The following is a 16,490-nucleotide window of genomic DNA, read 5'->3' as shown; positions in this document are numbered from 1 at the left end:
GGAATGTGTAATGTCCCCAGTTGTGGTCACGGGGTTGCAGGAATGTGTGCTCGGAGAAGGGGCCAGGCAGGGCACTTGGGCAGAACCCCGGAGCCCAGGGAGCTCAGGGACAGGGGGCACCGAGGAGACAGGGAGGGATGTGGGCCGTGCAGGGAGATGCGGAGGAAGAGGCCGGGCCTGGCCCAAGGCCGCACCAGCCATGGAAGGAAGGAAAAGCTCAATGTGGGGCTGCGTTTTTCCTCCAGAGTCTCTGCCCCAAGCAACTGAGCAAGAGAATAGTGAAGTGCCAAGTGAAGAGGGAAGGCATCGGACAATGAGGCCTCAGAACAGGGCCCAGGAGGCACAGAGAGCAAACCACACCGCCGGGTGAGAGGTCTGCCACTGTGTCCCTGCAGGAGGCGTCCGCCGGCTTCTCCCGCCTGCTGGAGGAGCAGGCCTGGGATGTGCGGGCACCGGGGCCCAGCCCGAGCGCTGATGTAGCTGGGTGGGAGAGGGCAGCCCCCGATGGCATAAGACAAGGGTCCTAGCGACAGCTGCGGAGGCCAAGTGCTGAGCGAGCCTGGCGGCGGGGAGGGAGGGAGAGGCACTCACCCAGGGGGGCTCAGGAAGGCTTCCCGGAGAAGAGGGCATCTCTGCTGGGTCTTGCAGAACAAGCGGGCTCAGGGTACAGCCCTGTCTGCGCCCGTCTCCTGTGGCCTCTTAAAGTGAGAGCTGCTGTCGACCAGGATTCCAAACGCACCCCATTGCTTCCCTGACACGTATGGGGACAACTCCCCTTGGAAGGGAAAGGCTGGCTTTTTCTTTATTTTCCAGATGAAGAAACTGCCCTCCGCAAAGATAAGCCAGTGTTCTGTGCACACAAAGCCTAATAGCAGTAGAGTGAAGGACAGAGCAGAATTGTTCTTCGGCACGGGGATGTCTGCTCAGGGCTTTTGCCGTACACCCCAAGAGAGACCAGCCACAGACTCTTGGGGAACCGGGGCTCCCCTGCACCTGGTTTTGAACACCAGGAAGTTTCACACACTCCCACAGAGAGTCCGTGGATTAACCAGCCATCAGGGTCCTGGATTATCTCCCAGGCTCCTTGAGAAGCTCTCTCTACCGTCCCCGCCTTCCCAAGGGACATCCTACCTACAGGTGCGGTACTCAGCACCCTGCTTGTCCCATCTCAGAGTTTCAGAGAGACACATCCCTGCCTTTCCTATTTGCTGGCTGGTGCCTGAAATCCAACCACTGGCCCAAGGCCTCACTGCAAATAGTTTTCGTCTTCCTCTCAAGGGCTCAGCGAGCAGGATAGAGAGGCCTGGGCTGGGCTGAGCTGGAGCGCGAGCGCTGTGTCCCTGTAGCACCTGCCAGGGTGTGGTAGCTTAGAGACAGCAGCATTCCAGATCTAGAACGGGCCAGAGCAAGCTTGTTGTTGTGAAAAAAGCAGAAATCTGAGACCTGCACTTGTCATGGCTCTGTTTTAAATATTATCTTTTAAGGTGCAGAAAAAAATACCTGAACACGTTTTTTTCACAACACAATTTTCCAACAACATGGAGGTTTACAGGACAATAAAAGCCTCCCTCTGTCCCATTCCTTTCCCACCCCTTGGCCCAGGAGAGCCACTGTCATTTGTGTCCATCTTTTTTGGGTGCTTTTATAGACTTACATGTATTTTTTAAAAACAAGATATATAGTTTTTTTCCATAAATGGGACCACGGTCTAGGCATTATTCTATGACTTCCATGTTGGCTTTTAAACTATGTGCCTTAGAAAATGATAGTTTCTCCTGGGAAAAACCACAGTGGAAAAGAACATTAAAAAAAAAAAAGAATGTAAAAAAACCCACAAAATGACACTTTACCACTCTGGGCCACCAGGCTCTCAATGAAAGGGAGGGGGTGGGGTGGTAAGGCAGCCCAGATGGTCACCAAAGCCCTTTCCAGCTGGCTCTGCATCTAGCCCCTTGCTTAATGCATCAGGGAACTGAGGCCCCAGAAACAAAGTGACTTGCCCACATCACCCTGGGAGTTGGGGGTGGGGCCAGATTGAGAGCTGAGCTTCCCCTTTCCAAGCTCAGTGATGCTCCCTGACTTCCAGAGAAGTGGATGCCTGTTCTGGGGGTCATCAGGGCCTTGTAGGTCTTGTCTTGAAGCTCCCCCAGCCTCTCCCAGAGCCTCAGCCCTTCCTTCCCCCTCCCAGGACTGGCTATCCTCTAACCCTGTGGTTTGGCCATAAACTGTGCAAAGGCTACAGGGAGAGAGGGGAGACTAGAAGGTCTGCAGTGGAATGAGGGTTGTGAGTTCGGAGGGTCTTCCTGCCTCTTGCTCCCCAGGGACAGGAGACGGTGGAAGTGATCGCTTTCTCCCCCATGCTCCAACATGCACTGCTGTACACTCTTATCTCAGTGTGTGCATGTGTGCATGCGTGTATGTGTGTGTTTCCATATGCACGGATCATATTATGAGTTCTCTGAAGACAGGCACTAGGTTTATTACCAGTGGCCCCAGGGTCTAGTGGCCACTCTTTGTTGACTACCCCATTCTGCAGAAGACAGCAGAATTAGCATCTTGGGTAAGACTCAAGGTATATCTTTGACAGAGAGTGTTGTGCTATGAGAAAGTATCCTCAAATCTAAAATTTGACACAAACGAACTTATCTACAAAACAAACTCACAGACATAGAGAACAGACTTGTGGTTACCAAAGGGTGGTGGTGGGGGAGGGATGGATTGAAGTTTGGGATTAGCAGATGCAAACTAGTATACATAGGATGAATAAACAACGGAGTCCTACTAGAGAGCACAGGGAACTATATTCAATATCCTGTGATAAACCATAATGGAAAAGAATGTGTATATGTGTAAAACTGAATCACTTTGCTGTACAGCAGAAACTAACACAACATTGTAAATCAACTAGACTACATTTTTTTTTCCGTTAACAATTTTAATCAGTTTATTGTCTGAAGCACTATACTAGGTATAACATAGATACAAATTAAATTCTAAAGATTGCTCTTACCCCTTTTGAAGTTTACCTTCAAATGCAAAGGATAAAGCTATTAAGCTACTAAAAAAGGAGTAAATTTGGAGTCACTTGGGCAGGACAAAAAGATTTGTTTCATTATCTAGAAATAGTCGTAAGTCACCATTATAAGTAGAGAAATACAGAACTGATTTTTGGCTGCTTTGGATCTTCGTTGCTGCACGCGGGCTTTCTCTAGTTGTGGCGAGCGGGAGCTACTCTTCCTTGCGGTGTGCGGACTTCTCATTGCGGTGGCTTCTCCTGCCGTGGAGCACGGGCTCTAGGCCCGTGGGCTTCAGTAGTTGTGGCTCGCGAACTCCAGAGTGCAGGCTCAGTAGTTGCGGCGCACGGCCTTAGTTGCTCCGCGGTGTGGGGGATCTTCCCAGACTAGGGATCAAATCCATGTCCCCTGCAATGGCAGCCGGATTCTGAACCACTGCGCCACCAGGGAAGTCCCATGAATTTTTTAAAAATTAAAAAAATAAATGAAGATATCCTCAAAACATCCAACATCCTAATTTCCTCTGAGTACCCATTAATTTGTGTTTTGTTAATTTATCTAAATTTCCTTCCCCTTTTCATTTCAGTCTCTATCCTTTCTAGGGTGAAAAGGAGTCACTCAAGTAATTGTAAATTTTTATTCTTACTGCTTAGAGCTAATTAGCCTCTCCACACTGGGCTGCCCACTGTGGAAAATAGTGTCCTTTTACCTGCGCTTATGTAGTATGAATTTCTCTTTCATCGAAAATGATGTTCCAGAAAATCCCTCCCTGCGACTCTTGGTCCAATCACCTGGCACGATGCCTAGAAGTTCACCATTTGAGGTTTATTCCTTCGGATTAAGGCTGAATTTCTCAACCTTGGCACTACTGACACTTGGATAATTCTTTGTTGCGGCCGTGTCCTGTGCACTGTACGATGTTTAACAGCATCCCTGGCCTCTACCGACTAGATGCCCATAGTACCCCCTGAATTGTGACAATCAAAAACTCCTCCAAATATTGCCAAATGTCTTCTAGGGGGCAAAATCACCCCAGTTGAGAAAATCACCCAGTTGGGCTGAGGGATTGTCCCCAGTGAAAATATTCTGGAGAAGGACGACCCTCATCGATTACACATTTCTCAGTGTTTACCAGACCCTATTCAAGGACAGCAGCTGGTTGAGAGCAGTATGGGGAAGAGGGGAGAAAGAAGATTATTTAGAAGAATCCACAGGGGGAAAGGAGGGGGAGAGATAAATTGGAAGACTGGGACTGACATACACACACTACTCTATATAAAATAGCTAACTAATAAGGATCTACTGGCTAGCACAGGGAACTCTACTCAATACTCTGTAATGACCTATATGCGAAAAAAGTCTAAAAAAGAGTGGATCTATGTATATGTACAACTGATTCACTTTGCTATACAGCAGAAACTAACACAACATTGTATATCAACTATACTCTAATAAAAACCAAAAAAAAAAAAAAAAAAAAGAATCCATTCCCATAAACCCTCCTTTTGGATTCCCATGGGCCTCTGGGAAGAAGGATCTCCCAGCAACCCCCTCTGGAGAGGGCCTGGAGAAGAGCCTCACTCCCACACACTCTGGGGGTCTATGGGGCACTCAGTCGGGGTCTGGTGTTGCCCCACGGAAATCAGCAAAACCTCGAGGAAGCCGATGAAGAACACGAAAGGGAAGAAGCAGAGACGATGTCTGCCCGTGAAGAGTTCATGGACGCCTCACCTTGTGAGGCTCCCCTCACCCTCCCGGAGAAGGCAGGGCAGGCATAATCACCATTCATGGGTGAGATTTGTCCATCAGTGTCCAGAAAGAGGAAACACTCTATGTCTTTCAAATGGAAGAAACTTAACACAGAGAATTGGTACATGGTTGATGGAAATGCTGAGAAGCCAGTGGGGGACAGCAAGGCAACCCAGAAAATAGCAAAGCAGGAAGCAGCTACCTCTCTAGGGCTGGAAAGACAAACTTATACAGAAGCCTTACAGACCCAGAAGCCTCCAGAGCTATTTGGCAGGAACTAAATAGTGGGGGCTGCCTGGCAGGGGATGGGATAGTGGAAGGATGGAAGGAAGCAACACAACGAGCTGCGCGCCTTGTCAGAAAGCAGAGAAGCAGAGGAATCGCCTGGCTTCTTCCCTCTTCCCACCAAATTGTCCTCCACCCACCTGTCTTCCCACTGGCTGAGCCTACAGGGAAGCCAGAGGGAAAAGCGCTCTGGGAAATGTAGTTCCCAATAGGGAACAGAACAGAGCAGGGGAAGGGTGGAGAACAGATCAGAGCCGCAAGCAAAGCAGCAGTTGATTTGGCACAAAAAAAGAGACCCAGAGAGGTGAAGTGACGGGGCCAAGATTAAAGTCCAGATCTTAGGGCTCTTTCCATAGGACGCAGAGAGTCCTTGAAAGCTGAAGTGACAGCTCATGCTAGCAGCAGAAAGAATATAGTTCAGACTGCTGGAGCTAAAAGGATCTGAGATGGTGCTTACCTGTGATGCAGGGAGCTTTGCCTGGAAAGGGCGTGCAGGAACATTTTGGGGTGCTGGAAGTATTCTGGGAGATACACAGGAATACACAAAAGTGAAAATTCATTGATCTGTACACATAAGATTAGTTTACTTTATGCATTTCATTGTTTATAGGTTATTCTTCAATTAAAGGAAAAAGAGTCCCTGTCTTTGAGTAAAATCTTAAAATATTTTCAAGTGAAATAATATATGTCTGGGATTTGCTTCAAAATAATTAAGAGAAGATTAGAAGAGTAGGAGAGGGTTCTATGGGAGAAATAAGACCCACCTGAGTTGAGGCTGGGAGTTCACAGTACTATTGTCTCCTCTTTTCCATATGTATAAATTATGCGTGATTTCCATGATAATAATAAAAAAAAGAGACCTAAATAGACTTTTTTCCAAAGAAGACACACAGTTGGCCAACAGGCCCATGAAAAGATGCTCAACATCGCTAATTATTAGAGAAAGGCAAATCAAAACCACTATAAGGTATCACCTCACACCAGTCAGAATGTCCATCATCAAAAAGTCTACAAATAATGGGACTTCCCTGGTGGCGCAGTGGTTAAGAATCCGCCTGCCAATGCAGGAGACACGGGCTCGAGCCCTGGTTTGGGAAGATCCCACATGCCACGGAGCAACTAAGACCATGAGCCACAACTACTGAGCCCGCGTGCAACAACTACTGAGGCCCGAGTGCCTAGAGCCCAGGCTCCGCAACAAAGAGAAGCCACTGCAATGAGAAGCCCGCGTACTGCAACGAAGAGCAGCCCCCGCTCGCCACAACTAGAGAAAGCCCGTGCGCAGCAACAAAGACCCAACACAGCCAAAAAATTAATTAATTAATTTTTTAAAAGTCTACAAATAATAAATGCTGGAGAGGATGTGGCGAAAAGGGAACCCTCTTACACTGTTGGTGGGAATGTAAATTGGTGCAGCCACTATGGAAAACAGTGTGGAGTTTCCTTAAAAAAACTAAACCTAGAGCTACCATAAGATGTGGCAATCTCTCTCCTGGGTATAGATCCAGAAAAGACGAAAACTCTAATTCGAAAAAATACGTGCAACTCTAATGCTCATAGCAGCACTATTTACAGCAGCCAAGACATAGAAATAACCCAACTGTCAGCAACAGACAATTGGTTTAAGAAGAATGTGATATATATATATATATATATATATATATATATATATATATAAAAAATGGAATATTACTCATAAAAAAGAATGAAATATTGCCATTTGCAGCAACATGGATGGACCAAGAGATTGTCATACTAAGTGAAGTAAGTCAGACAGAAGAAGACAAATATTATATGATATCACTTGTATGTGGAATCTAAAATATAATACAGATGAATCTATATACGAAACAGAAACAGACTCACAGACATAGAAAACAAACTTATGGTCACCGAAGGGGAAAGAGATGGGGAAAGGATAAATTAGGAGTATGAGATTAACAGATACACACTACTATATATAAAATAGATAGGCAACAAGGATTTACTGTCCAACACAGGGAATTGTATACAATATCTTATAATAAACTAGAATGGAATAAAATCTGAAAATATGTATGCTTCAAATTTCATATAACTGAATATATGTTCAGTTATATATATAACTGAATAACCTTGCTGTACACCTGAAACCTATACAACATTGTAAATCAACTAAATTTCAATTTTAAAAATTTTGTTAATAAATAGAAAAAGGGATCTAAGGTGTGCACACAGACCTTTCTGCATTTAAGAGCTCAGTGGTGTGTCCAGTCCCAGACCCCATTTTCTTGACCTGAGCAGCGCGCGCCTTTCTGACACTTCCTCCCTTCCCAGGCAGCCTCGGATGTTCTCCAGCAGAGTGCGGGTCCTAGGCCTGCACCAGGAGAGGAGAGAGATGTCTATAGCTCAGGCAGGCTGATTCGCCCTTTTGTGATCCGCCCCCCACCAGGGGCACACCCCTGACCTGGACTTCCCACTCTTCCACCAGGAGCCTGTCCAGCCAGACAGACCAACCAGGGTTAGGATGTGTGAACAGAGCCCTCCAAGGAGGGGGCAGGGATGATGCCCAGGTGACCTCTCTCCAGACAGTCCGTCATGCTTAGGGAGGCACCCCTGAGTCACGAGGAGGGAGCCTGGTTGCTGGAATGAGCTGGGACCCAGACATCCGGAGCCCCGGCCTCTAGGCTGGCTCTGCCACGGACCGGCTGTGGGACGTGGGCGAGGCATCATCGGTTTAGTCCATAAATATGTACCGGACACGCGGTGCGTGCCAGACCCTGTGTGAAGCTCCGGGAGCCCAGAGTTACAGCTCCGGGGCAGGCCGCTGCCGAGCTCACGGCCCAGCGGCCAGCGGATGGCAAGCCACGGGTCACAGGGAGTGGTCTGCAGGGAGGCTGGGCAGCCCGGGGTGGAGGTGCTTCCCAGAGCCCAGGTGACCCTCAAGGACAGGTGGGAGTGAGCCAGGAGCACAGGAACTTGGAGACCAGACACCCTGGCATGGTTGGGTAAGGGCTGGGATGCTGTTAATGGGTTGCAGGGAGATGGTGGGAAGAAAAGGGACAAGGACCAGACCGAGTGCCCCTGGAATCCCCGTCTCCTCTACATGGCACCCTGGCCTCTGTGTCCTCATCCTTAATGTGAGGGGCCCGGTCTGGTGGGCTGTCAGCTCCCTCCAGCTCAAAGGGATTCAAAGGCTCCTGGGTGAGAGGCTGGGACTGAGGGTGGTGGCCACCCAGCCCCAGCCCAGCTGCCCTGCTCATCGGAACCTGGTCTATGCACCACTGCCTTCTCTGAGGACAGGGGAGCAGGGGCCGCTGCACGCTCTGGAGAATCTCGTAGGTGACCCGTGTCCACTGAGGTGGGTGTGGGCTGGGTTGACTCAGGGAAGGGGGTGCTGGCTGGCTGTGACTCCTTTGTAGTTTATCTTCAAAAGTCACACAACAGGGTGGGAAGCCGGGAGTCCAGACAGTCTGCCAGCTAGGACTTCTGGTTCCCAGATGCTGGTCTGGCTGGCCGAGGCTCTCGGTGGGTCTCTGCACCCTCCAAGTTTGACAGTCCAGGCCCATCCACTTTTCAGATCTGGCGTCCTGCTAGCTGGACACAGCTGTGTCTGGAACTCCATCTGTTCCCAGCTGGGCTTCCGGGGGCCCAGCCGAGGAGTGTGCACTGGCTCTGCTACCCCTTTCCCACTGGCTGGGCCTGGCCTGTCCCTGCATCCTCCTCTCCGGTCAGGCCTCCAAAGAAGGGAGGAGGCCCGGTTCCGGCCCCGCTGCCCTCACGTGCTTTCCCCGCCACCCCCTCCCGCCCTGCGTCGGGCAGCCAAGCCTGTTCCTCTTCCCGATTGCGACAGACAGCTGCCTCGGCTCCCAGCTCTCCCTGTCCCCGCCCCGCCGGCTCCTCCACTCCCACTTCCTGAGCCCAGCGCTGGAGCCCTGGAGGCCAGGCCAGGCCCGGCCGCTCTGGCCCCCGGGGGCAAGTCGGCCGAGTCCTGTCCCAGCCTCTGGGCTCGGGAGGCTGCTGCCACCACTGCCCGGAACGTCCAGGCCTCCCACCTTCCTCCCAGGCCTCCACCCATCTGCTCGGCTGGCTGACTGGCCGCCATGCGCCTGCCGTGGGCCGCCTCCCCCTGCGGCCTGGCCTGGGGGCCGCTCATATTGGGCCTCTGGGGTCTCCTGGCAGCATCCCAGCTCCAGCTGGTGAGGGAGGGGCCCAGGCCAGCGGGTGGGGGTGGGCTCAGCCAGGGAAGAGGGGTCTGGGCCGCCCTCTCTGTAGCCCCTCTGCCCTTCCCAGCTGACTGCTGAATACTTCTCGCCTCACTCCATCTCCCCTTGAAGGTGCCCCCGTACCGCACGGAGAACCAAACCTGCCGGGACCGGGAAACGGAGTACTACGAGCCCAAGCATCACGTCTGCTGCTCCCGCTGCCCCCCAGGTGAGTGACGGGGGCCACAGGAAGTCTGGGACAGGGAGGTGGGTTACAGGGCGCTCCAGCCCACACCGCTGCCTCAGACGGAAGGTGGACGCCATCTCCCAGGAGTACCCGCTGGCAGAAACAGAGAGTGAGAGACACCGGCCGTCCCTCCCGTGTAGGCACCGCGGCAGGCCCAGGGTCACACAGCAAGCAGCAGAGGGCGTGGGGGAACCCTAGTCCCCTGACACTCCCACTGCCCCGCTCACATCCTAGGCACACACGTCTCGGCCGAATGTGGCCCCGATCAGGACACCACTTGTGCCACGTGCCCCGAAAATTCCTACAACGAGCACTGGAACCATCTCTCCATCTGCCAGCTGTGCCGCCCCTGTGACCAGAGTGAGTGGGGTGTTCTGGCGGGGACGGGGGCTGGGATCTCCTGGAGCGCAGCCCCGCTGCTGAGCCCTCTGTCTCCCCACCAGTGCTGGGCTTCATGGAGATCACGCCTTGCACTAGCAAACACAAAACCCAGTGCCGCTGCCAGCCAGGACTCTTCTGCGTCTTTTGGGGCTCTGAGTGTGTACACTGCGAGTCACTCTCCCACTGCCCGCCTGGCACTGAAGCCGAGCTCAAAGGTCAGAGGTCACTGGGGGCAAAGGGGTGGGGGGAGGAGGCGGGTGATCTTGAAGGGGGCAGGGTGCATGGGGTTGTGTCCATGGTGAGGCCCCAGGCCTCTTCTCCCTCCCTGAGCAAGGCTCACAGAAGGGACCTGCAGAGAAATGAAACTGGGATGGTGCGGGGCTCGGGGGTCCTCCCAGCACTGGGAGGAAGCTCGGGCAATTCGGAGATCAGGAAAGATGCTGCAAACTACGGATTGCAGTGGGTGGTCAGGGAAGGGGCCATCCAGTGGGCTCCCTTTGCCCACTCACCCTGGCTGGCCATGCATTTCTCTTGCCAGATGAAGACAGGAAGGCTAACAGCAACTGTGTTCCCTGTAAGGCAGGGCACTTCCAGAACACCTCCTCCCCCAGCGCCCGCTGCCAGCCCCACACCAGGTGAGGGTGCCAGGTCCGTGTTCCTCCCACCCTCCCAGCCCCAGCTGCTGACAGCCCCGTCCACTGCTCAGCTCCACGGACCGCCTCCCACTTACCACCAGGAGCCCACCTGAGCTGGGCTCTTTCCTCCACAGGTGTGAGGACCAGGGCCTCGTAGAGGCAGCGCCAGGCACCTCCCGGTCTGACACCAGCTGCAGAAATCCGCCAGAGCCCTCCGAGACGCCAGGTGAGGGGCCAGGGGCAGGGGCAGGGGGCATCTGGGAAGATGCCTTAATTCTAGCCATCGAAAAGAACGGGGAAATGATGAATCCTTTCCAGTCAGAATTGAGGCAAGAAGAAAAGCTCCTCAAAGGGAAATTGGAGTATCCCTGGGCCAGGTTAATTACACACAAACATACACACACACTTTTTAAGTTATATGTCCTACACATGACTTATAAGTTATATGTAATAGTACACCCACATGGAGATGTAATTGTAACTGACATCACCGTCATCGTTTTGGACATGCCACCATCACGTAATCCATTTACTAGACTGGATGTCTCTGTAGTTATTCGAGAGAAGATTCTACACTTGATGCTTTCTTGGTCTTTTCTGTGGAGTCATTGGTTTCCTCGCCTAATAGAGGATTACGGGATGTTTCTAATGACTGTGGTTGTTATTAATCAGGGGTAAGTTTATTTCCTTAACTTTAAAAAATTACCAAGTATGTATAATCATAGCTTCCACTTATTGAGAGCTAGCGCGTCAGGCACTCTGTGAACACTTGACTTTCAATAACTCATATGACCCTCACAATGATCCTATGAAATAGTCTTATTATTATCCTCACTGACTAGATGAGGAAACCGCGTCCCAGAGAGGTTAGGTGACTTGCCCAAGATCATCCATGTGGTAACTGGTGTTACGAAGACCTATTCTAAGTCTCTCTTTCTCCAAAGCCCATGCCGTAATACTTGCAGACTGCAGAAAATTCAGATAAACAAAACTAAACCTCACCCACAGAACCATCACCTAGCATATCCACTCAACACTTTCTTTTTTTTCATTTTAATTAATTAATTTATTTATTTTTAAATTTTTGGCTGCGTTGGGTCTTCGTTGCTGTGCACAGGCTTCCTCTAGTTGCAGTGAGCGGGGACTGCTGTTCTTTGCGGTGCACGGGCTTCTCATTGCGGTGCACTGGCTTCTCTTGTTGGGGAGCACGGGCTCTAGGCGTGCAGGCTTCAGGAGTTGTGGCACGTGGGCTCAGGAGTTGTGGCTCACGGGCTCTAGAGCACAGGGTCAGTAGTTGTGGCACACAGGCTTAATTGCTCCGCGGCATGTGGGATCTTCCCGGACCAGGCCTCAAACCCGTGTCCCTTGCATTGGCAGGCAGATTCTTAACCACTGCGCCACCAGGGAAGCCCCACACTCAACACTTTTGAATATGTCTTCCCATACTTTTTTCTGTGCAATAGAAAAAAATAATTATTTTCCTAAAAGTGCAGTCATTTGTAACTTAATTTTTCATTCAACTATATCGTAAATATTTTCCACATCCTCGTATTAATTTCTAACTGTGTATCAAAAACGATAGGCATTTTAGAGCTGGAATTTTAGAGAGTATGTAAGCTAATCTCATTTTTATATGAAAAATACACAACTGGGCAGGAGCCCAGGTGTCCAAGACTCTGGGTCTAGTTTTTCCCCACACCTCCCATTCTGGACTCCCTTAGGCCATGGAATTAGACGGCTCACAAAGGGCAAACTCCCAGTGTGCAAATGTCCAAGTGCTCCCCATCTTCCTCAGGCACAGGTGACACAGGCGACGGGCATGGTAGACTCCATGCTGTTGACGGCAGCATGAGGCCCATAGGAAGGCAGCAGTTACCATGGCTACATGTGGGCACCTGAGAAACCCAGCCTCCGCTTCCCTCCCTCCCGGGACCTGCCCTGAGCCGCGGGTGGAGACCGGGCAGCCCTCCACTGCCAGGTAGCCACAGGCAGAGTTCAGAAGCCAGGATCCCGACTCCGTCACCCCTGTAAACACCTCCACAGCTGCAGAAGGACAACCTCAGCTCCCGCAGCTGTGGGTCTCTCTGTAAGATGGTCAAGTCCGCAGAGACATGACTTCACCCTGTGGCCTGAGTCTGCTTACAGACTCTCCATCTCCCTTATTGCTTCCCACTCCCACTTTCAGCCCTTGCAGACCGACTGCCCGAGTGCCTGTCCTCACCCGCAAGGCTGCCCCCGTGCCGGTGGCCACCCACATCCACCCCAAACGTCTCCATCTGTGGCAGAGTTTCTGCTGGCTGTCAGGAGGTCGCCCCACTAGTCAGGCTTAGTGCCCCTTCTCTGTAACCCGAGGGAAGTTTCTCCAACTCCTCCTTTAGGAACTGTAGTGGGACCGGAAGGGGAAAGCTGCTCTCCCTTTTCTGCCCGGGTGGCTTGAGAACTGGAGAGCTCTTCCTTAACTGCCCACCCCCCAGCCTCCTCGGGCCCTCATGCCCCTTCCTGTCTGCCGTCCTGCAGGAACGATGCTGGTGCTGGCCGTCTTGCTGCCGCTGGTCTCCTTGCTGCTTCTCACCACTGTGTTCGCCTGCACCTGGAAGAGCCACCCCTCTCTCTGCAGAAAGCTGGGTAGGAAGGAGCAGGGTGCAGGCAGGGATGCAGGGCCTGGGTCTGTGCCTACCTAGCTGGGGGAGGGGGGCTGGAGGGAATATTCAGCTCGCCCAGGGATGACCCTTCTGCGCCTTCACACCCCCAAGACGCCCAGCACCTGCCCCCCACATAGACATCACCTCCATCCAGCCCCCCACTCTGAGGCTGGAGATAAGGGTAATGATAACCTGATCCTTGTGGGGAGCCCAGGGTGAGCAGTGCCATATCATGGCTTGTGTGGAGGGGGAGAGCCTGGGGGTCTGAGGCCTGCCCTTTCATTTTCTATTGCAGGATCCCTGCTCAAGAGGCACCCAGAGGTAATGGGGAAGGCTGAGGAGGCAGCAAGGAGGGGCAGGGGGACAGGTGAACCAGGTGGGGGGCAGGCAGGAAAAGAGTCTGCCGCTTCAACAACCATTCATTCATTCAACTAATAATTCATCAAGCACACGGTGTGCTAGGCACCGTTCAAGGCACAGTGGAAACAGCAGTGAGCAAAGCGAAGTGTCTGTCCTCCCAGAGTTACAAACCAGTGGAGCCAGAATAAAGCTAGACAGCTGTACCTCAGGGAGTGATAATTGCTAAATAAAGCATGGTAGGGGGACAGTGACAGTGGCAACAGACGAGGGTATATTATCTTAGAGTGGACAGAGAGGGCCTCTGTGATCAGCTGATATTTGAGCAGAGAGCTGAAGAACACAGGGAGCCAGCCGTCGGGATGTATCGAGGAAAGTGCTCCAGGAGCTGGGGAAACATCAGGTGCAAAGGCCCTGGGGCAGGGAGCCTGAAGAGGAGCAGAAGAGGGCACTGAGCTGCCTAAGCGTGGGGTGGGGAGGGGGGAGGAGTTAAAGAAAGACGGGGTCTGAGGCCCACGTCACTGCTTGGTTCTCGGCCTCTGTCCTGCAGGGAGAGGAATCAAATACTGCTGAAGGAAGCTGGGAGCCCCCGAGGGTCAACCCACAGTACCCTGACCTGGTAGAGCCACTTCTGCCCACCTCTGGAGACTTGACCCCAGCTTCGGCCGGGCTCCCGGCGTCCCCAGGTTTGGAGGAAGAGGCACTACAACAGCAGAGTCCTCTGAGCCAGGCCAGGGAGCTGGAGGCTGAGCTCCCAGAGCAAGGCCAGGTGGCCCACGGTGAGCCTGGGGCAGGCGCAGGGAGCAGAGTGGGTGGGGAGGGAGGGTGGGCAGGGAGAGAGAGTGTGAGCCAGGCAGAAATGAGGAGACTAAACCTGGTGCAAGGGGAAGCTCCAGCAGCCAGAGCGTCCCGACTCCAGAGCAGGGAAGAGACTGAAAACCAAGAAACAGAGGAATAAACACAGAGCTCAAGAACGCCGATGGAGGGGGACAGAGCGGAAACAGCGATGGCGGACAGGGGCCCTGGGGAAGCTGGAGTCCGATGCTGGGGTCACACAGGCCTTCCCCTCAAACTTGCCCCTCACTCCTTACTCCACCTTCCTTCCCACAGGCACCAATGGCATTCACGTCACCGGCGGGTCTGTGACTGTCACCGGCAACATCTACATCTACAACGGGCCAGTACTGGGGGGAGCACGGGGCCCCGGAGACACCCCCGCTCCCCCAGAGCCTCCGTACCCCATCCCTGAAGAGGGTGCCCCTAGCCCTCCCGGGCTCTCCACACCCTACCAGGAGGATGGCAAAGCTTGGCACCTGGCTGAGACAGAGACACTGGGGTGCCACACCCCCTAACGGGGCCAAGGACCCAATTTGTCACCCACGCCTGATGTTGTCTGGAGAAGCCAGGAGAAGGGAGGCCTGAGAGCGCCTCCTCCTCGAGGCCGCCCTCCCCGCACAGGACTGACCAAGGGCCTGGGTAGGGCCCCGAGAGCTGGACCCTGAGGGGCCGGGGCTCAGACGCGTCTCTGAGAGCAGGGCCAGCACTGGCTGGGAATGGTGCCCCTGCAGGACTCTCACCACCGCCCGAGCAGGCCCGGGACTCCACTGCAGACCCCCTGCCCACTGGGGCAGCACAAGCTCGGCCTCAGGCACGGACAGCACATGTGACGCTAACTGCCGCCCCCCTGGCATCTGTACCCCAAGCATGGCACAGAAGGGAGCCAGCCACATGGTCACTCAAGGACATGGCCGGGACCTCTGGCGGATTTGTGGTGCCCGTCATCCCCAAGCTTCAGAGGCCCTTCGAGGGCCCACACTTCACATGGACTGAGGGAGACGCTACATGAAGATGGAGTGACAGGGAGGACCACCCTCCCCTTCTAGACAGGAAAGGGAATCCTTATAACCAGGGGCTTGGGTGGGGTTTTAGGTATAAGGGAGAATTTTGGAGGGGGAGGAAAACGGTGAGTGTATTTATGAATTGTAACCACATGCAAATAAAGAGGAGACTGAGACCTAGATCATTGATTTCTGTGGGATTTTTTTTTTTTTTTTTTTTTTTGGCCGTGCCACACGGCATATGGGATTCTAGTTCCCTGACCAGGGATTGAACCTGAGCATTTGAAAGTGCGGAGTCTTGGGCTTCCCTGGTGGCGCAGTGGTTAAAAATCTGCCTGCCAATGCAAGGGACACGGGTTTGAGCCCTGGCCCGGGAAGATCCCACATGCCACAGAGCAACAAACCCCGTGCGCCACAACTACTGAGCCTGCGCTCTAGAGCCCATGCGCCACAACTACTGAGCCCACGTGCCACAACTACTGAAGCCCGCGCACCTACACCCCATGCTCCGCAACAAGAGAAGCCATGACAATGAGAAGCCGGCACACCGCAATGAAGAGTAGCCCCCGCTCGACGCAACTAAAAGAAAGCCCGTGCGCAGCAACGAAGACCCAACACAGCCATAAATAAATAAATAAATAAATTTATAAAATTAAAAAAAAAAGGAAAGTGCGGAGTCTTAACCCCTGGACCGCTAGAGAAGTCCCTTGGGATTTACAGAGGAACACTATTCCACCGGGGCCGTGTCAAAGGCACAGGTCAAAGCTGTGAAATATAATCCCACAAGGTATTTGTGTAAGAGGCCGGGATATGGAGTTCAGGTGATGACAGTATTGGCCAGCAATCACTGATGGCGTGGCAGGCAGTGTTCTCAATGCTGTGCAACGTGACCTTATGCAACCTGCACACCCGCCCCAGGAGGTAGGTACCATGACTCTTCCCATTTAACAGATGAGGACACTGAGGCCCAGGAGGGTAAGTCACTTGCCCAGTTCAGCTGCACATGGCTGCCATGCGCCCTCCCCCCCCACCCCAATTAGGCTGGCTCTAGAGGCCTGTTGGGTAAAAAGAGAATTTCTCTGAACGGGTAAAATGGGCTGGTTTTCTGAAGTCATCAGACCTCCTGCATGTCCCACCAGCATCAAGTCACAGCCAGCT

The 16,490-nt window shown here is 52.8% G+C and overlaps 1 protein-coding gene and 1 long non-coding RNA gene across 6 annotated transcripts; one reads left to right on the top strand and one right to left on the bottom strand.

Moving 5' to 3' along the window:
* Positions 1–2,595: 2,595 nt before the first annotated feature.
* LOC117314300 (uncharacterized) lies at positions 2,596–8,786 on the bottom strand. Of its 4 annotated transcripts, none has more exons than XR_012324545.1 (3): positions 7,495–8,786; positions 7,268–7,404; positions 2,596–5,569 (listed from the first exon to the last, which is right to left on the bottom strand). It is a non-coding gene; the product is annotated as an uncharacterized lncRNA (long non-coding RNA). The 4 variants fall into 4 exon arrangements; XR_012324546.1 differs by having other exon boundaries at positions 8,297–8,786; XR_004529056.2 differs by having other exon boundaries at positions 2,602–4,169; positions 5,506–5,569; positions 7,268–8,786.
* Positions 8,787–8,971: 185 nt separating this feature from the next.
* On the top strand, positions 8,972–15,514 carry LTBR (lymphotoxin beta receptor). 2 transcript variants are annotated; one of them, XM_033867143.2, is made up of 10 exons: positions 8,980–9,226; positions 9,365–9,461; positions 9,714–9,839; positions 9,923–10,075; positions 10,399–10,495; positions 10,630–10,721; positions 13,013–13,120; positions 13,433–13,458; positions 14,045–14,273; positions 14,605–15,514. In XM_033867143.2, exons 1-10 carry the CDS (start codon positions 9,131–9,133, stop codon positions 14,844–14,846), a joined length of 1,266 nt encoding a protein of 421 aa, XP_033723034.1. In that variant the 5' UTR covers positions 8,980–9,130; the 3' UTR covers positions 14,847–15,514. The 2 variants fall into 2 exon arrangements, with proteins under 2 accessions (XP_073645225.1, XP_033723034.1); XM_073789124.1 differs by lacking the exon at positions 14,045–14,273 and having other exon boundaries at positions 8,972–9,226; positions 14,605–14,777.
* The last annotated feature ends 976 nt before the right edge of the window (positions 15,515–16,490 follow it).

Source organism: Tursiops truncatus, chromosome 11, assembly GCF_011762595.2.
Source record: "Tursiops truncatus isolate mTurTru1 chromosome 11, mTurTru1.mat.Y, whole genome shotgun sequence".
Taxonomy (NCBI): Eukaryota; Metazoa; Chordata; class Mammalia; order Artiodactyla; family Delphinidae; genus Tursiops; species Tursiops truncatus.
The sequence above is the reverse complement of the archived record's forward strand: the minus strand, read 5'-3'. Positions and strand labels throughout refer to the sequence as shown.

Bases quoted from the DNA above. Each gene is read 5' to 3' on its own strand.
- LTBR (XM_033867143.2), top strand. From the start codon at position 9,131: ATGCGCCTGCCGTGGGCCGCCTCCCCCTGCGGCCTGGCCTGGGGGCCG. The intron at 10,722-13,012 runs GTGAGGGGCCAG...GCCGTCCTGCAG, and splicing joins AGAGCCCTCCGAGACGCCAG to GAACGATGCTGGTGCTGGCC. The intron at 13,121-13,432 runs GTAGGAAGGAGC...TTTCTATTGCAG, and splicing joins CTCTCTCTGCAGAAAGCTGG to GATCCCTGCTCAAGAGGCAC.